At 51.7% G+C, this 20232-nt stretch overlaps 1 protein-coding gene across 1 annotated transcript; it reads left to right on the top strand.

Moving 5' to 3' along the window:
* Window positions 1-1272: 1272 nt before the first annotated feature.
* LOC137319174 (E3 ubiquitin/ISG15 ligase TRIM25-like) lies at window positions 1273-19609 on the top strand. The gene is made up of 8 exons (XM_067981509.1): window positions 1273-1336; window positions 2768-3479; window positions 4117-4212; window positions 5289-5513; window positions 7979-8044; window positions 12435-12585; window positions 13647-13781; window positions 15128-19609. The coding sequence occupies exons 2-8, from the start codon at window positions 2919-2921 to the stop codon at window positions 15649-15651; spliced, it is 1758 nt and encodes a 585-aa protein (XP_067837610.1). The 5' UTR covers window positions 1273-1336; window positions 2768-2918; the 3' UTR covers window positions 15652-19609.
* Window positions 19610-20232: the final 623 nt, after the last annotated feature.

Raw genomic sequence — 20232 nt, 5'->3', positions numbered from 1 at the left:
ACACAGGCTTTTTAAAGAGACAGTAATATTCACACGGGCTTTTTAAAGAGACAGTAATATTCATACGGGCTTTTTAAAGAGACAGTAATATTCACACGGGCTTTTTAAAGAGACAGTAATATTCACACAGGCTTTTTAAAGAGACAGTAATATTCACACGGGCTTTTTAAAGAGACAGTAATATTTACACGGGCTTTTTAAAGAGACAGTAATATTCACACAGACACTGTGCTCACGTTCTCCCAGCCCCAATGGAGGGGATTCACCGGCACACAACACATCCCACAGACTCACAGTTCCAGCCCCACAATCTCAGCACCGGCTGTACTGGGAACACACAGCTCACAGGAGGGAGGATTCAGTGGGGAATTGAGGGGAATCTGATCTCCCTTCTGTACATTAAACTGTTGCTCCCTGTTCACTCTGAATTCACCAACACTCCCTCCGGACCCGGGTCTGAGACTCGGACCAATTCCGAGCTGTGAGGAGGGAACAGAGGGGGCGCGCGGGGAGCGGGGGCGCGCACGGGGAGGGGTGAGCGGGGGCGCGCGGGGGCGGGTGAGCGGGAGCGCGCGGGGGGCGCACGGGGAGGGGTGAGCGGGGGCGCGCGGGGGCGGGGCGCGCGGGAGCGCGCGGGGCGGTGAGCGGGAGAGCGGGAGCGCGCGGGGCGGGGAGCGGGAGCGCGCGGGGCGGGGTGAGCGGGAGGGGGCGGGGAGCGGGAGCGCGCGGGGCGGGGAGCGGGAGCGCGCGGGGGCGGGGCGGGGGGTGAGCGGGAGCGCGCGGGGGTGGGGGCGGGGTGAGCGGGAGCGCGCGGGGGCGGGGGGTGAGCGGGAGCGCGCGGGGGCGGGGGGTGAGCGGGGAGCGCGCGGGGCGGGGGGTGAGCGGGAGCGCGCGGGGGCGGGGTGAGCGGGAGCGCGCGGGGGCGGGGGGTGAGCGGGAGCGCGCGGGACGGTGAGCGGGAGCGCGCGGGGGCGGGGGGTGAGCGGGAGCGCGCGGGGGGTGGGGGCGGGATGAGCGGGCGGGGAGCGGGAGCGCGCGGGGCGGGGGTGAGCGGGAGCGCGCGGGGGCGGGGCGGGGGGGTGAGCGCGCGGGGCGGGGTGAGCGGGAGCGCGCGGGGGTGGGGTGAGCGGGAGCGCGCGGGGGCGGGGCGGGGAGCGGAAGCGCGCGGGGGCGGGGCGGTGAGCGGGCGCGCGCGGGGCGGGGGGAGCGGGAGCGCGCGGGGGGTGAGCGGGAGCGCGCGGGGCGGGGTGAGCGGGAGCGCGCGGGGGCGGGGAGCGGGAGCGCGCGGGGCGGGCCCGCGCTGCGAGTTGTGAGCTGAGAGTCAATGCCGTTGATTGTGAGTAAATTGTAATCGGCTTCTGATCAGATCCCCCGACATGGAGCGCGGTCAATCCCCCGCTCACTGGGGCAGTGACCCGAATAGACCGCGAATGGCCCAGATTTGATCCCGGGCTTCTGATCAGTTCCCTTGAGGTTTTGGGCTTTTGGTGTGAGGAGGGGAGGGGAGGGGAGCGGGAGAAATGATCCCGGGCCTTGCTCCTGATCACTCTCATTATCCAGGGACTCCTGCCGGAAACCAGGCCTGTCTGGATGTTCCCCGAGGCCGGCAATGATGCCTCGCCCCCCTCCCCCAGACATCCTGCTCAAGTCTCCTGTCTCCACTCCCCGTCGAGGCTCATCCATCAGCGCTCATTTGGATGAGGTGGGGTCGGACTGCCGGGGCCTCGGGAACCAAACCCCAGCCTCTGTCCACCTTGTCTTCAGGGAGAAAGGATTAGGAGAGAAATCCCATTCTCTTTCCTCACATAACAAACCCCAATCCTGGCCCAGTATTATAGTCCAGGGACTGTCATTACACACAGGACTCATGCAGCAAACCAAAGGCACTTTCACCAACACCACCTTTTATTAAACAACCGTCTCACAGGATTTAGAACCACATTTTGTACAAAGGATCATAAATAAAACAGCACAAACTGAATCTGTTGAAGTGTTTCCCTCAGTAATGAATGTGGGTGTGAGCCGGGGCTCAGTGTGAGCACTCTCGCCTCGGGAGTCACAATGTGATGGTTCAAGTCCCACTCCAGGGACTGGAGCACTAAATCTAGGCTGACACTCCAGTGCAGGACTGAATACTATTTATCCCTCAATCAACACCAGCAAAACACATTATCTGCTCATTATCACATTGCTGTTTGTGGGATCTTGCTGTGCACAAATTGGCTGCTGTGTTTCCAGCTCACAACATTGACTACACTTCAAAACATTCCACGGGTTAGATTATGAGGAGAGATTACATAAACCAGGCTTGAATTCCCTGGAATATTGAAGGTTGAGGGGTGATTTGATTTCGGATTTTGAAAGGAATTGATCGGGTAGATAGAGAGAAACTTTTTCCGCTGGTGGGGGAGTCGAGGACAAGGGGACATAACCTGAAAATCAGAGCCAGGCCATTCAGGAGAGAAGTTAGGAAACACTTCTTCACACAAAGGGTGGTGGAAGTGTGGAACTCTCTCCCACTAAAAGCAGGAGATACTCGCTCAATTAATAATTAAGGGATATGGAGCCAAGGTGGGGAAATGGAGTTAGGATACAGATCAGCCATGATCTGATTGAATGGCGGAACAGGCTCGAGGGGCTGAATGGCCAACTCCTGATCCTGTGAGAGAGAGAAATAAAAAATGGGCTTGGGCTGAGCTGTGATGCTCTCCACAGTCAAATATCCTAATCCTGTGTTTCTGATTTTATTTCTGAACTGCTGCTGCAGGCCTGAAAGGGTTAATCTTCAGACAGAGTCAATCAGGAAATGAAACGAACATCGTCACTCCCTGCACTGAGTGTTTATAACAATTTCACTTCCTGCTCTGGTTCGTCGCTCTCTCTTGTGCTGTGTGAAAGCTGCTTCAGGTGCTGTTGGAATGGAGCCTGGAGCTTTCGAGGATGAATTAACCTGTGCTGTGTGTCTCCAGGTGTACCAGGACCCGGTGGTGTTGTCCTGTCAGCACAGTTTCTGTTTGAAATGTATTGAGGGAGTTTGGGTCCAGACACCAGGCCCAGAAGGGTTTGAGTGTCCTCAGTGTCGCCAGAAATTCAACCCCAGGCCCAGTCTGAAGAGAAACTTCACGCTGTGTAATATAGTGGAAAAATACAAGCGGTCACAGCCTCCTGCTGAGTCAGCCCGTGTCGTGTGTGATACGTGCATCGAGAATCCATCCCCAGCTGTCAAGACGTGTCTGAAATGTGAAGCTTCCTTTTGCTCCCTTCATTTAAAACCACATTTACTGAAAGGGGCCTACAAAGATCACACCCTAATCGAACCTGTGGCTGATCTGACAGACAGGCAGTGCGTTGACCACAAGAAGGGTCTTGAATACTACTGTAAAGATGATGCAGATTGTGTGTGTGTTTCCTGTACAATAATAGGGAAACATAAATCCCACACACTGCTGAGCCTGGATCAGGCACAAGCTGCAATTAAGGTGAGTGACACAATTCCTGATATTAAATACAGTGAGGGAGAGTTTTTCTGTGAATGACCAACATTAATTAGAACTGATTGCAGACAGTTCTGATTTAGCCCAGTGTTTTCTTGTTGCCTGGGTCTGGGTTTCCAGCTGTTTGTTTTTAGAGCAGAGCATGTTGTTGCCCTGTGTAACGCTGGGGTATTCTGCCATCTGACCAGCAGGGAGAGGACCATCACCGGTGGGGGGAGTGAGGGACACCCACGGGGGGAGACTCAGTGGCTGGGGGGAGAAACTGTTTCTCGCAACAAGAGGGAATTGGTGTTTGAGAAATGCTGGTGTGACTGAGTCTGTCTCCCTTTCCCCTCGGCTGATTCCTGGAAATGGAGGAGCTGAGTCCATGTGAAAATGCAGCACACGGTGAGTCAGTGTGAAAAGAAGCCGGTGTGTGTGTGGTTCCTCAGTTTATACAGGGCAGGGAGCGCCTCTTTACTGAGAGCCACAGAAGGGAATATTTCTGCTCAGGGCCCAGACACTGAGAATCCCCCAAACCACTTTCTATCCACACCCAATGGGGTCACTCCTGGAACGGAATCATTTCCCTTTTACATTCCAGTTTCAATCCCTTTTAAACACTTTCCAATCACCTTCACAGGAAGAATTGGAGAGAGAAATCGAGAGGCTTCGGGGAGTCCAACAGAATTGTTCCAGCAAACAGCGAGACTTGGAGAGATCAGAAGCTGAAATAAAGGTGGGTAAAGTGGGACTGGATTTAGAAAGGGTTTCTCTCCCCGCTGAGTCAATGAGCACATCAGAAACAGGCCTTCCAAACCAGGCTGGTTGTGTTGGGGCCGAGTCACTGATTACACTGAGTTCCCCGTGTGTTTGATGTGAGGGGGAGCTGCTTAACTCTCCCTGCACCTCCCAGGGAATATTATTACATCACTTGGGCACTGGATTTCCTGAAACAGACACAGTCAGAGGCTGGGAGTTGGAGACTTGCCCTGAAGCCTGTATCAGATGAACATAGAAAGGAAGAGGAAGAAAAGACCTTTAGCCCCAGCGAGCCTGCCCCATGCAGACAGGGTTCAATCACACACACCACTGATCCACCCCGAACCATGTACTCACCTGGGAATGGCAAACAGAAGAGAGAAAAAACACCTGCAGACAATTCAGGACAAACTCTGGGAAATTCCTCCCCAGCTCCCTTTTAAAGGGTGGGAGTGACTCCATACCCCCAACATGTTCAGGGAGTCTGTTCCAGAGATCGAGGACTCTGGGGTCTAACCAAACTCTGTGCCTATGGATTTCATACACAGGCCCTCTAGTCCCACCATCCCGATCCATCTCAAGTACCTCACCCAACGAGTGAGTCCAATAATCCCTCGATCATTTTAAAAACCTCAATCATGTCCCTCTCGGCCTGCCTTTCTCTAAATCGCCCTCCCTCTTGGAGCCGATTTTCAGAACTAAAATCCATCAGACTACGTGTCATTCTGGCCACCGTCCTCTCCAGAGTCTCAATCTCCTTCACCAGGTGTGGGCACCAAAACTGGACCCATCACTCCAGGTGTGGATGGACCAGGTGGCAGTGCCATACACAGTCTAAATACAGTGCTCTTTCTATTAAACTCAAGGCTCAAGGCAACACTCGGTAAACTCTGTTTTCTCTCCCAGTGGACCCTCCCCTCACTGCTTGTCTATCTTTAACGGGTGATCGAGTAGTGATCGAAACAAACTGTCCCGTCCCTGGAAAGTGCCGTGTGCTCAGGGTAAGAGCTGTGTGGAAGGGCCGTTTGTAATGAGAGTTGGTTTGGGTTTCAGACACGAATCGATGAGCTGAAAGGAAAGCTATCGAAGAGCTTCTCTGAATGGAGGAGACAGCTGGAAGAAGATGAAGAATATGCACTGAAACTGATCGATGAGGAGGGGCTCCGAGCTCTCTCACAGATAAGAAGCTGTTCTGAAGCATTAAACAAGAGGATGGAACAGATTACATTAATAGATGGAGAAACCCAGAGTCTGGTACAGAGGGACCATCTCTCCTTTATTCAGGTACATCTTCAATATAAACAGGGCAATGTCTGGGGAATGGGGCGTTTCTGTGAGGCTGGTGAGAGGACTGAATTGTTTGAAGATTGTTGGTGGGGCCCAGCATTGGTGCTGCCCCCTCAGCCCTGCCCTCGGAGTGTTGGCGCTGTCCCCTCAGCCCTGCCCTGGGAGTGTTGGCGCTGCCCCCTCAGCCCTGCCCTGGGAGTGTTGGCGCTGCCCCCTCAGCCCTGCCCTGGGAGTGTTGGCGCTGCCCCCTCAGCCCTGCCCTGGGAGTGTTGGCGCTGCCCCCTCAGCCCTGCCCTGGGAGTGTTGGCGCTGCCCCCTCAGCCCTGCCCTGGGAGTGTTGGCGCTGCCCCCTCAGCCCTGCCCTGGGAGTGTTGGCGCTGCCCCCTCAGCCCTGCCCTGGGAGTGTTGGCGCTGCCCCCTCAGCCCTGCCCTGGGAGTGTTGGCGCTGCCCCCTCAGCCCTGCCCTGGGAGTGTTGGCGCTGCCCCCTCAGCCCTGCCCTGGGAGTGTTGGCGCTGCCCCCTCAGCCCTGCCCTGGGAGTGTTGGCGCTGCCCCCTCAGCCCTGCCCTGGGAGTGTTGGCGCTGCCCCCTCAGCCCTGCCCTCGGAGTGTTGGCGCTGCCCCTTCAGCCCTGCCCTCGGAGTGTTGGTGCTGCCCCAGGATGGAGTGCAGTGAAATGTGGGATTATTGCCCATTCCTGTGACTGGCCCCACCTACTGTTATACACTGAACTCTTTCCTCTCAATCCCAAATTCACTCTTTGGTTCCATTGGGTGTTGATTTGTTCGTTGACTGATTTGATCTCCTCTCTTTGTTCACAGAACTCGAAGCAGCTCCTTTCCAGGTAAGTTCCTCTCAGTCATACAGTACCTGCTGCTGATAGGGAACCTTCCCCTGTATCTGGGAGAAGAGTGAAAGTAGAATCACCGCTTGGAAAACTACCCAGATAAGGTGCTTTCAAATGGTGGGAATATTGAGTGATGTTTAACTGTGGTTTGAGGGGTTATTGGCTCAGGCAGCCTGTGGGAAATGGGAGATTCCACATGTACACTGACAACACCCAGCTCTACCTCACCACCACCTCTCTCGACCCCTCCACAGCATCTGATTTGTTACGCTGCTTGTCCGACATCCAGTATTGGATGAGGTGAAATTTCCTCCAATTAAATATTGGGAAGTTCGAAGCCATTGTCTTCGGTCCCCACCACAAACTCCGTTCCCTAGTCACCGACTCCATCCCCCTCCCTGGCCACTGTCTGAGTCTGAACCAGACTGTTCACAACCTCGGCGTTCTATTTGACCCTGAGCTGAGCCTCCGACCCCATTTCCTCTCCATCACCAAGACCTCCTACTTCCACCCCATAATATCACCTGTCTCAGCATCTGCTGCTGAAACCCTCATCCATGCTATTGTTACCTCTCGACTCGACTTTTCCAATTCTCTCCTGTCCGGCCTCCCATCTTCCACCCGCCATGACCTTCAGCTGATCCAAAACTCTGCTGCCCGTATCCTAACTCGCACCAAGTCCCGTTCACCCATCACCCTCTGCTCACTGACCGACATTGACTCCCGGTCCAGCAACGCCTCGAATTTCAAATTCTTATCCTTGTTTCAAATCCCTCCATGGCCTCGCCCCTCCCTGTTTCTGTAACCTCCTCCAGCCCGACAGCCCCTGAGAATCATACAATCATAGAATGATAGAAATTGATGGCACAGAAGGAGGCCATTCGGCCCATTGTGTCCGTGCTTGCCAAAATAGAGCAATTTAGCCTAATCCCACTTTCCAGCTCTTGGTCCGTAGCCCTGTAGGTTACGGCACTTCAAGTGCATGTCCAAGTACTTTTTAAATGTGATGAGGGTTTCTGCCTCTCCCACCCTTCCAGGCAGTTGTTGTTGTTATTGAGTGACCTGGGCTGTCCCATCGGTGTGTCGAGCTTCTCAGGAACCTGTTAGACAGGAAGTGAGAGAGAGAGAAACCTGCAGTGACCTGTATCTAACCGAGGCTTCCGAAAGGCTCCATGTGTGTCAGTGACAGCTTTATTCCATTGGGTCAGTAAGTGCTGTGTGATTGGCTTGTTCCATCAACCAGACCATGGAGAAACGAGGAGAGGGGCAGGTCCCAGTGTCAGAGTGACAGTAAAATGTGTTGTGATTGGCTCATTCTATCCACTAACAGAGAAATGAGTCAGTGCTGAGATTTCCCAGTAATGTCACTGTGATTGGACCCTCTGGCCACGATTTTATCTCCGAGGTCCGGGTGGGTTGGGGGCGGGAGGCAAACAAAATCGGGGATTTCCGGAGCGGGAAGGAATCCCTGCTCCAACCCGCTGAAAAACACGTCCGACCCAGAGCCACCTGGGTGCGCGGGGTTCAGGAAGCTGGGGCGGGACGATATTTAAACCCACAATTAACGGAGTTAAAGTCCTTGGAATTGTGATTTACATTTTATTGATGCAGGGAAACGATATCAACGCTGCCTCAACGTGTTTCCTGTGCTGTGTGAAGCACGCCATGGAAACGGAGGTGAGTTGCAGCCGGCAGCCATTTGGCCATTGAAATCCCTGTTTGACAGATGGGGATAAAAGGTGAGTTATTGCAGCAGGGCACTCAGTTCTCTCAGACAAACTATTGGCTGGGAGTTCTTTGTGTTTAGTCTGAGAATTCTTGGTTCACACTCAGAATTGTTCTGTTTACACATATTTACCTACATTTTGGACCCCCTCAAACTGGTAACATCAGGATGGGGGGCACGATGGCTGCATTCACCAGTATATCCGAGGAGGGGGCACATCACCATCCTCGCCAGGCACGGCCTGCAGATCCACCACTTGCAGCTCCACAAGACAGAGGTACGTCACAGGGACCCGCACAAGAGCAGAGAGGGGAACAACAGAGGGCCTGACATCGCAGGAGGCACTACCCTCGTGAGAGGGTCTACAGACCGAGGCTGAGCTTCCTGGACCTCTCTGAGGAGCAGTGCATACGGAGGCTGAGAGTGAGTCACCAGGTGGTCGCAGACATCTGCAGCCTCCTTCATGCAGAGCTGCTCCCGGCTGGGCCTGGTGGCATCGCATTGCCCGTCTCAGTTAAAGTCACCACTGCCCTTAACTCCTTCACCTCCGGATCCTTCCAGGGTGTCACCGGTGACATCATCGGGGTCTCTCATTCGTCTGCCCACAAGTGCATAAGACAGGTCTCCGATGGTTTGTTTTGCAGGGTGTCTCACCACGTCAACTTCCCCATGGACGATCTCAGCCAGACGGAGAGGGCAGTGGGTTTCCACTCACTGTGCTGGCTTCCCACGGGTACAGGGTGCAATTGATTGCACACACGTGGAAATCCGAGCACCTCCACACGAGCCAGGACTGTTCACCAACAGAAAGGGATATCACTCCCTCAACACGCAGCTCGTTTGTGATCACCGGAAAAGATTTCTTCACATGTGCACCAGATTCCCTGGCAGCTGCCACGATTCCTTCATTCTGCGGGAATCCAACATCCCGGGCCCTCTTCCACGCACCAAACAGACTTAAGGGCTGGCTCCTCGGAGACCAGGGAAACCTCCTGCAGACGTGGCTCATGATACCTGTGAGAAACCCCATCAGCGAGGCACAGAGTCAGTACAACGACAGTCACATCACCACCAGGTCTGTCATTGAACATGCGATGTGATGGGCTTCAGGTGCCTGGGTCGATCTGGGGGAGAGCTTCAATACGCACCAGCGAGAGTGGGGAGAATTATAGTCGTCTGTTGTGTCCTGCACAACATCGCGCAACAGAGAGGATTACCAGTGGATGAGGCCCCAGCCATCAACATTGAGGAGGAGGAGCAGGAGGACGAGGATGAGGACGAGGAGGGTGGCTGCTCGTGAGGCCAAGGAGTCACTGATATTTGACCGATTCTCATAAGGACATCTGCAAAGTGAGGATAGTCCAGTCCTCAGACCACCTGGAACGAGCACCACCAACACCAGCACCCCCGGCCCACACAAAACAGTCCAACAACCACACATACACCCACTGTAAACACACCCACTGGGTGGCATCAAGTCTCACCGTTCATGATGAAGCACATGAAAGGGCCCGATCACAAAAGGGACTCAAGAATGGGCAAGATGTGGCAGTAGTGGTGAGAATGATAATATTTAATGTGACTTCAACAAAAAACAAATATAAATGATAAACATGACAGTCTGTCAGACACTCTTGTGCAAACCCCCGGTGATCACAAAACCTTCGCCTTCCTCTTCCTCCCACTTCTACCTGGTGCATCCCCTGTGGCTGTAACAGAGGTAGTGGCAAATTGCTCAGATTCATACCCTGACTGTTAAGGTGCTCTCGGGAGATGCTCTCTGGGTTTTGGAGCCCATGAGGGTCCCTCCAAAGACTGCTCCACCTGCACCTGTGCAGGGGCAGACTCGGCAACCTGGAGAGGAGGCAGCATTGTGGGTACTGGTTGAGAGGGGGGCAAAGGGTGAGACATGGGAACGCTTTGAGTGGTGTCCCCATTTCCATGTCCCCTTTTGCCAACATCCCTCTCCTGGGTCAGGGCCACATCACTCCTACCACCCTGCTGACAACAGTTTGGAGGACATGTGTGATGCCTAGTAAGGCCACTTCCAAAGTTTCTGTCTGCCTGTTTAAGGTGGCAGACATGTTGGCATCCAGAGTCCGAAAGCCCATTGTCAGGGCCTGAATGGACTCATTTGTGAGCCGTGCTTGAAGCTCAATGGAGGCTCGCCTTCTCCATCGCAGACGTTCCCGCACTGACCTGTGACACTGTCTCAGATATTCCCTCACGTACCTGTGACACGATCTCAGATATTCCAGCACGTACCTGTGCCACTGTCTCAGATATTCCAACACGTACCTGCGCCACTATCTCAGATATTCCCGCACTTACCTGTGACAGTATCTCAGATATTCCCGCCCTTACCTGTGACACTATCTCAGAGATTCCCTCCTGTATCTGTGCCACCATTCCACTCATGCAGGAGTTGGACTCCTCCATTCTCTGCGCAATTGTGGAGAGTGTGCGTGGCACCTGTTCCAATACCTCGTAAATCTGCTGCTGTCCCTCGATCATTCTCTTTTTAAAGGATGGTCCCCGGAGTTCAGCATCTGCGTCCAGCTGAGCAGAGCCTGGAGAGGAGTGCTCCCACCGACACGGACTCTCCACAGCTGCCTCTGCCACGAGTGCCTGCTCGTGCTAACTTGTGTGTAGTGATTCACCAGGTGCCAACCCAACGAACTCACTACTGGGACCCATCGAGGTGTGAGTATCTGCGCTGGTGGATGGCTCACTAAGATGTGACGGTGCACCCTCAGAGGCCGGGAGCTCCTCTGAGGAATCGCCCTCTGCCGTCACTGCAGTCATTGAAGGGCCTGTGAGAGAACAGAAGGCAATATTAAGCATCATCACAGATGTGTCATGTTGCGATGAGCATACTGAGGTGTTCAACATGCCAATCATTGTTAACATCAATTCATGTTGTGTGTGATGAATGTTAAAGTTGTGTCACCAGATGTTTGTGGGGGGCCAGTCTCGCCGTCCCCGACTGACAGGCACTCGAGGGTGCGTCTGATCTGCGGGGCCTCCTCCTCCACCTCTGTGAGGACCACTATTAGTTGTGGCCCCCCCTCCAGTCCTCACCCTCTCCCGTGTATTTTGAGCTCTTCTACGAGGGGAGAAAGTACAGACGTGTGAGTGAGTGAGGGTGAAGTGGTCAGCCAATGAATGCATTGCTTTGGGTGAGACTGACCGTGAAAGAGGTGCATCAAAGGGTGAGTATCAGACAGAGACATCACATTGGATGAGGATTGGGGTGAGTGGTAGTGGTGGGGGGACTAATGGGGAGGTGAGGAAGTGCTGAGGAAGTGAAGGTAAGTTGAGGATGAGCCTTAAGTGGGTGTGAGGAGTGATGTGATGGCAGTGCAGAGTGAGAGGGGGTGAGGGTGGGGGAGTGATGTACACCACGGATTGCAGGAGAATCAGGAAGTGTACTCACTTTTGCTGACCTGGTTAGGTCATTGAAACGCTTCCTGAACTGAACCCAAGTGCGGGAGATGTTGCTCCTGCTGGTCACCTCCTCAGCCACCTCGAGCCAGGCCTTCTTGGTGGCAGAGGCAGGCCACTTCCTCCTGTCCACCGGGCAAAATATTTCCCTCCTCCTCCTCTCCCCGGCCAGCAGCACCTCAAGTGAGGAGTCACTAAACCGTGGAGCTGCCTTGTCCCTCTGCTGCTCCATTCTGCCTGGTTGTTCCTTTGTGCAGCAAAAGTCATTGCATCAATGGCCCTTTAAATACGGACACTCCAACTGACAGCAGGTCATGTGGGTGCGCAGCTTTCAGATGGCAAACCCACAACCAACGTTAAGGGCCATCGATTAAGTCGCGATCGTGTGGGGAAAGGTGGGGATTAATTTTTCGGGTTTCCCGCGGGCCCCTTGACCCCCCGCTGCCATCCCACAGGCAGATTAAAATCATGGCCTCTGTGAGGGAATCCCACCGATCCCAGGTCCCTGGGAGGCTGTTCCTTCTCCTCTCCTCACTTCACATGATTGTAGAGAGTGTGATCCTGCAGAGAGGTGGGAGCACAGACTGGAGACCCTCAGGATAATAATAATGATTAATAATGGAAAGATGAGGGCTCCAGTACAGAGAAACTGGACTGAACACAGACGGCTTTGAAAATCACAAACTGAGCTGAAGTGGCAGCAAACCAGGATCCCACTGCACGTGTGGAGATCAGTGTGAATGCAGGGAGACTGCAAATCCCGGGATTCTGCCATTTTCAGGATGGGTTGCTGCGGGGTCTCAGTACGAGCATTAGAAGGGGTGCAGGTTGTTGCACTGATCACTCGTTCCCCTTTGGGTTTCTGATCTGAAATGTCCCCACTGATAAAAACATTCTCTCCTCTTTCATTCCAGAGTGACTGAGACTCAGAGAGTCACAGACCCAGATGTTCCAGCGCTCACCCTGAACCTGTCCAATATATCTCAACTTATCCAGAAGAGGCTGAATGGATCGGAAAAGTATCACTCAGACATATTGGGAATCATTGGTGAGAACGTGCAGCTTTTCTCCAATATAAGGGACTGAGAGCAGGTCGGGTTAGTTGTGTTCAGACAGCTGGGAATATCCAAAATAATTCAGCAAAGACACAAACACGCCCGCCCTGCCACAGAGACTGGCACAGACACGCCCGCCCTGCCACAGAGACTGGCACAGACACGCCCGCCCTGCCACAGAGACTGGCACAGACACGCCCGCCCTGCCACAGAGACTGGCACAGACACGCCCGCCCTGCCACAGAGACTGGCACAGACACGCCCGCCCTGCCACAGAGACTGGCACAGACACGCCCACCCTGTCACAGAGACTGGCACAGACACGCCCGCCCTGCCACAGACACGCCCGCCCTGCCACAGAGACTGGCACAGACACGCCCGCCCTGCCACAGAGACTGGCACAGACACGCCCGCCCTGCCACAGAGACAAAGACAATCAATATATACACAAATATAAACAGATAGAGAGAGAGAGAGAGAGAGATTGAAATCAATGGAAGTCCTGATACTGACTGATTTAAGGAACATTGACTGTTCCCACAGTTGGCATCAAAATGATTTATTTATTGAATTGTTCCCATCCCTGCCCTGTCTGTTTCACTCTCTGTATTACTGTGACTCTCTATTCCATTCCCTTTAATACCCGCCCTATCTGTTCCATTCTCTAATACTTGACTGATCTGTTTCACTCTGTAATTCCCACCCCGTTTTCCTGTCGGTTTCACCGACTGTAATACCTGCCCCGTCAGTTTCACTGTGTTAGGGTCTGTCACACCCGTGCTGTCTGGTTCACTCGACACAATACACAGTCGGTCTGTTTTGTTCTCTCTACGGGTGAAAAATAGTAATTGAAATTTATCAAGAAGCAAAACTATACAGATGCAAGAGCCAATCAGTGGATGAGATGACAAAACAGGACTTAACTTGTTCCCACACATCGATTGGCTTCCTGGGTCCAACAGAACAAGTGTTTTTGAGTATTTGCTGCCCTTTTCTCAGAGTCTTTATACCTCACTGGGTCACAATTCCCAATCACCGTGTGCTTTGTTTACAGTGCCAGCTTCCACCGAATACAGGGGCCCATCGAACGTATCTCCTCCCCCACACAGCTCCTCTGGGGCAGCCCCTGTCCCATGGAACGTCCTCCAGCTGTCGACTGGGATCACGGGAAGAGCGGGAATATCCCAAGGTCTGTTCATAACCTTACACAAGGATCACGGGGGCAGTGATTCATTTCTGTTTAACTCTTTGTTTTTCTCTGGTGTTTCTTCAGTCAGGGTTTAGCTCCGAGGATTCGAGGGTCGAGTTCCTGCACCTCTTTCCTCTCCACAACTCGGAATTGGTCCGAGTCTCAGACTCAGGGCTGGAGGGGGGTCCTGGGGAACTCACAGTGAACAGGGACTAACCGAAGGGACATAAGATTCATCCGAATTCTCAGGTCAATCCGCGGTACTGTTTGTAAACTGATGGAGGCTCTAATCAAGCTGTGGGCAGGATGGGACAGTAACAGGAGGGAGAGAGCCCAGGGCTCACTCCTGTATTCAGGATGGGACAGTAACAGGAGGGAGAGAGCCCAGGGCACACTCCTGTATTCAGGATGGGACAGTAACAGGAGGGAGAGAGCCCAGGGCACACTCCTGTATTCAGGATGGGACAGTAACAGGAGGGAGAGAGCCCAGGGCACACTCCTGTATTGAGGATGGAACAGTAACAGGAGGGAGAGAGCCCAGGGCACACTCCTGTATTTAGGATGGAACAGTAACAGGAGGGAGAGAGCCCAGGGCTCACTCCTGTATTCAGGATGGGACAGTAACAGGAGGGAGAGAGCCCAGGGCTCACTCCTGTATTCAGGATGGGACAGTAACAGGAGGGAGAGAGCCCAGGGCACACTCCTGTATTCAGGATGGAACAGTAACAGGAGGGAGAGAGCCCAGGGCTCACTCCTGTATTCAGGATGGGACAGTAACAGGAGGGAGAGAGCCCAGGGCACACTCCTGTATTCAGGATGGGACAGTAACAGGAGGGAGAGAGCCCAGGGCACACTCCTGTATTCAGGATGGAACAGTAACAGGAGGGAGAGAGCCCAGGGCTCACTCCTGTATTCAGGATGGGACAGTAACAGGAGGGAGAGAGCCCAGGGCACACTCCTGTGAGCTGTGTGTTCCCAGTACAGCCGGTGCTGAGATTGTGGGGCTGTAACTGTGAGTCTGTGGGATGTGTTGTGTGCCGGTGAATCCCCTCCATTGTGTCTGGGAGAACGTGAGCACAGTGCCAGGGGCTTGTGTGATTAAACTGACTGCTACTGTGTGTCTCCACTGCAGTGTTTGCACTGAGTGTCCAGCACTGGGACCCACACACTGCTATTTAACAGGGATTCTGATTGAAGGCCTTTGATTTAACATGGGATGAATCCAGTCTAAGAGGTAATATGGGGCTGACACTGTCTGGGAAATACTGACACTCCCACCCTGCAGCTGTCAATCATTGATCTGAGTGGAATAACCCTGTCTGACCAATCTCTTCTCTCCTCTCTAGGGCAAAGGTCACCGATGAGCCTGGATCCAAAGACAGTAAACTGGAACTTGGTTCTGTCTGATGATCTGAGATCAGTAACATGGACTGAACAGAAACAGCCCTACCCACCTCACCCAGAGAGGTTTAAAGACTGGGCCCAAGTCCTCTGCTCCCAGAGTTTCTCCTCAGGATCCCATTCCTGGTTTGTGGAGACTGATGGGAATTGGTGGGGAATAGGGATTGTGTGTGGGAGTGCAGAGAGGGAGGGGGACGAGTCTGAGCTTGGGGGCAACAGTAAATCCTGGTGTTTGGAGTTTTATGATGATGAATCTCTCACAGCCGCTCACAATTCCCAGTTCACTGCCCTCCCACCGATCCCGTCTAACATCAGGATCCGAGTTCAGTTAGACTACGAGGCCGGGACTCTGTCATTTCACCGGGTCACTGACTCACTGAGACATTTACACACATTTCAAACCACATTTACTGAACCAGTGTTTCCAGCATTTTATTGTGAGGACAAATGCCTAAAACTGTTAAATTAATCTGAGACTCGGATGACATGAATTCCTGTTTCTGGATCCTGTGGTGACATCACTCCTGGTTCAGCTCCTCTGATGACGTCTCTTCCAGGTCTGCCCCTCTGATGACATCATTTTCAGGTCTGCCCCTCTGATGACATCATTTTCAGGTCTGCCCCTCTGATGACATCATTTTCAGGTCTGCCCCTCTGATGACATCATTTTCAGGTCTGCCCCTCTGATGACGTCATTTCCTTGGCTGCCCCTCTGATGACGTCACTTCCGGGTCTGCGGCTCTGATGATGTCACTTCCGGGTCTGCCTCTGATGACGTCACTTCCGGGTCTGCCCCTCTGATGACGTCACTTCAGGGTCTGCCCCTCTGATGACGTCACCTCCGGGTCTGAGCGCTGATGACGTCACTTCCGGGTCTGGGCCTCTGATGACGTCACGTCCGGGTCTGGGCATCTGATGACGTCACCTCCGGGTCTGGCCCTCTGATGACGTCACTTCCGGGTCTGCGCCTCTGATGACGTCACTTCCGGGTCTGCCGCTCTGATGACGTCACTTCCTTGTCTGCCCCTCTGATGACGTCACTTCCTTGTCTGCCCCTCTGATGTCACTTCCTTGTCTGCCCCTCTGATGACGTCACTTCCTTGTCTCCCCCTCTGATGACGTCACTTCCTTGTCTCCCCCTCTGATGACGTCACTTCCGTGTCTCCCCCTCTGATGACGTCACTTCCTTGTCTGCCCCTCTGATGACATCACTTCCTTGTCTGCCCCTCTGATGACGTCACTTCCTTGTCTGCCCCTCTGATGACGTCACTTCCTTGTCTGCCCCTCTGATGACGTCACTTCCTTGTCTGCCCCTCTGATGACGTCAGTTCCAGGTCTGCCCCTTCTGATGACGTCACTTCCAGGTGTGACACTGTTGTGTTACAATTGATTGTATTCTTAAGTTGTATAATTTTACTTTAGTTCCATAATTGTCGTGGGATTAATCTCAGTAATGGATCGTAGTAACGGCAGGTGTGACTGTATTAATCTCAGTAATGAATCGTAGTAACGGCCGGTGTGACTGTATTAATCTCAGTAATGAATCGTAGTAACGGCCGGTGTGACTGTATTAATCTCAGTAATGAATCGTAGTAACGGCAGGTGTGACTGTATTAATCTCAGTAATGAATCGTAGTAGTGACAGGTGTGACTGTATTAATCTCAGTAGTGAATGACAGTAGTGACAGGTGTGATTATTAATATTGGTAGTGAATGATAGTAGTGACAGGTGTGACTGTATTAATCTCAGTAGTGAATGATAGTAGTGACAGGTGTGACTGTATTAATCTCAGTCGTGAATGATAGTAGTGACAGGTGTGACTGTATTAATCTCAGTAGTGAATGATAGTAGTGACAGGTCACGGTCCCTTCAAAGAGCTGCTCTGAAAATCTAAGGCTGGGGTTGAAATTGTTCTTTGGCCGTAGCTCAAAACAGCGATGGTGAATCGACAGCCCGAGTTACACTGACTTCAGTGGAAAGGAAAATCGTGCGGGGTGTAAAATGGGCTGTCCATTCACTATCGCCCGTGTTGCACTAACACCAGAGACTAATTCCACCCCCGGGGTCTCCTGGGCATCGCTGAGAGCTTCTGGGACTGCCCAGGGGGGTAACACATCTGTCCTAAACTAAGTCAACGTATTGATAGATTGGACCAGACTGGGAACTTTTAATCTATGGTTTATGGGGTAATGATTATTAGTTTATTGGACAGTAAGGTTCCTCCAGGGCTCACGACCAACATGAAATGGTAATATTATGGGATGTTTAACTTCATCAGACACGAGGAAGTGACTGAGTGTGTGAGGTATAAACAGGAAAATTGCCCCACCAATTGGGGTCTACAATCAGTGTCCCAGGTGACCATGGGTGATAATGGGACATTTTGTGATGACCAAAACCAGCGGGTCGGGAAAAAGATGTGTGAGTGACCGGTGAGAAACAAAGATCACCTGGGAACAACCCCCAAAGGACATCAATCAGGGATCAGTGCACAATCCAGTGAAAGTCAGGGAAGGGCAGTTAAGAATAGTTCATTGACAGCTTTCTCTTGGAGATGGTTGTGTCCTTGCTTAAACTGAACAGTGAGAAGAATATTTTATAACCTGGCCACGACCCGAGACATCGGGACCGTGCAGGGGGAGATAAGCAAAGACCTCCAGACACCCCCCGATCTGTTGATAAGACAGACTGAAAGTGCAGGAATGGTTTGTATTTGATGTCACGTTTGGGATGATTTTGAGAAACCGCTGTGTGTAAATGTGATATGTTGCGTGTGAGGCAACTCGTATGTGGAATGCATGATGAAGATGCACTGAAGAACGGGTCTCAGACACGCTCAGTCACGTTGACAACATCACTACATGAAATGGTTAATGTGCTCAGGAGAGTGAGGACATCTACTGGGTCACTACTGATCTGAACTTTTTTTAATCAAGGCACTGACACAAACTCCATAAACCGAGCAGTTAATGAAACAATCAGGATCGAGTTAAACACACTGGTACCTGTCAGAGGGATTGACATTCAAGTAAAGAGGGACAGAGAATTTGGATTTCCAGAATTCAGGATTGGGTTTCTTTGAGTTAACAATGAAATTGGGACAACTGAGGGCCGGGGAGAAATAATACTTAGCCTGAATTATCCACAAGATGGATAATGGGAAAAAGGGGAGCTGGAGGATCTTTGAAGTCCAAGATTTCTTGATAATATGGGAGTATTTGGGGGAGCCGAGTTTCTGTAGTTTTCTGTACAATGTATTATGATTTTCTTTGTCTCTATCATGATGTGTAATATTAACCAAATGAAACTTCGATTAGAAGAGCAAATGGCTGGAGATCGGTCTGTGATGCTAACAAGATGAGGACCTTGGATAAGGCCCCCAGGATCCCACAAAGGAGGGGGAGGGAGGGGCTGTTGAAGATTGAGACTGAGAAGTAAGAAGGGAAACCACTTTCTCAGATTACTTCTGTAGTTTAAAACCCCTAATATTGATAGACTGACAGTGCACATGAAACAACGTAATGCTGAGATTGAAAAGGGGACCTCTCCCCTTGGGAATCATGAATGGTGGGAGGTCGTCTATAATGTGAAAATCATGTCTATACTTTTTGTTATTATACAGCTTGTTATGATTGGAACACTTTTCTTTCATTTCTCGTATTTGAAAGAACTTTTGTGTCGATGTCACGGTGATTAAACTTCTTGTAACAACAATTCTTAACCTTATCTGTGGTGAGTGCAATTCAGATTCATTGAATGATTTAAAGTCAGTTGTTCGATCGCTCACACTCACTGAAGGATTTTGGACTTTTCAATCCCAGTTATTAATGACCTGCTAAAGGAGCTGAGTTTGGTTAAAAGTATTAATTCAACAAAGGAACTGTTAAACTGACTGTTCAAGGCAGCATGCTCGGAAGCATTTCTTCGAAAGCACCTCCCAAACCCGCGACCTCTACCGTCTAGAAGGACAAGGGCAGCAGGCACATGGGAACAACACCACCTGCACGTTCCCCTCCAAGTCACACACCATCCCGACTTGGAAATATATCGCCGTTCCTTCATCGTCGCTGGGTCAAAATCCTGGAACTCCCTTCCTAACAGCACTGTGGGAGAACCTTCACCACACGGACTACAGCGGTTCAAGAAGGCGGCTCACCACCACCTTCTCAAGGGCAATTAGGGATGGGCAATAAATACTGGCCTAGCCAGTGACGCCCACATCCCACGAATTAATTAAAAAAACACAATTGCTGGTAAGTGCTAAAGTCGGACACTTTGAATGGAAAACCCAGTGCAGACTCTGCCTTTTCTCCAGTTTCTTCTTGCTTTGATCTTTTTATTTTCACAATCCATACGTAGATGAAATGCTTTTCTGAATCTGAAAACTGAAAATTCTAAAAAGCTTCAAAAGATTGACCTTTTATTAAAATGCATTCACCTCCGGTATTTTTAAAAATGTCGATTTTTATGTTCTCTTTTTTTAAAGTTTGCTTGAATCAGACTCCATTCATTCTCTGGGCACGGGGAGAGTCTCTGCTTCATTTTCAACTAATGTAAAGTCCCCCCGTCCCAGGACCAGATTTTAAATCCGACTGTCAAATTTGATTGGTGCCTCAGATGTCTGCAGCTACATAATGTGGATTAGTGATTGTCGGGATTAGTTTTACTTGGTATTTTGTCAATATTGTCATCAACCAAATTTACAACAATCCAAATCACAGAACGTTTATTGAGGCAACCAGTTGAAAACAGTGAGCCTGAGAGAGGATCAAACCAACAGTGAGAGATAATGAGGTCTGGGCAAAATGAAGATCTGGAGGTCCTGCTGCAAAGGAATGGACAGGACTTGCATTTATATAGTGCCTTTCCCCACCTCAGGACGTCCCAAGGTGCTTTACAGGCAATGAAGTAGTTTTTTGAAGTGTAGTCACTGTTGTAATGGAGGAAACGCGGTAGTGAATTAGTGAAGGTGGCCCTATTTGGGTCTTATGGCCAGCGTCCAGTAAAAGCACAGATGCAAGTTGCATCATGGAAGGTTCCCCACCATTC

This window comes from Heptranchias perlo, unplaced genomic scaffold (assembly GCF_035084215.1).
Source record: "Heptranchias perlo isolate sHepPer1 unplaced genomic scaffold, sHepPer1.hap1 HAP1_SCAFFOLD_754, whole genome shotgun sequence".
Taxonomy (NCBI): Eukaryota; Metazoa; Chordata; class Chondrichthyes; order Hexanchiformes; family Hexanchidae; genus Heptranchias; species Heptranchias perlo.
This window is presented reverse-complemented; position numbering and strand designations above follow the sequence as displayed.

Bases quoted from the DNA above. Each gene is read 5' to 3' on its own strand.
- LOC137319174 (XM_067981509.1), top strand. From the start codon at position 2,919: ATGGAGCCTGGAGCTTTCGAGGATGAATTAACCTGTGCTGTGTGTCTC. The intron at 4,213-5,288 runs GTGGGTAAAGTG...TTTGGGTTTCAG, and splicing joins GATCAGAAGCTGAAATAAAG to ACACGAATCGATGAGCTGAA. The intron at 8,045-12,434 runs GTGAGTTGCAGC...TAAAAACATTCT, and splicing joins AGCACGCCATGGAAACGGAG to CTCCTCTTTCATTCCAGAGT.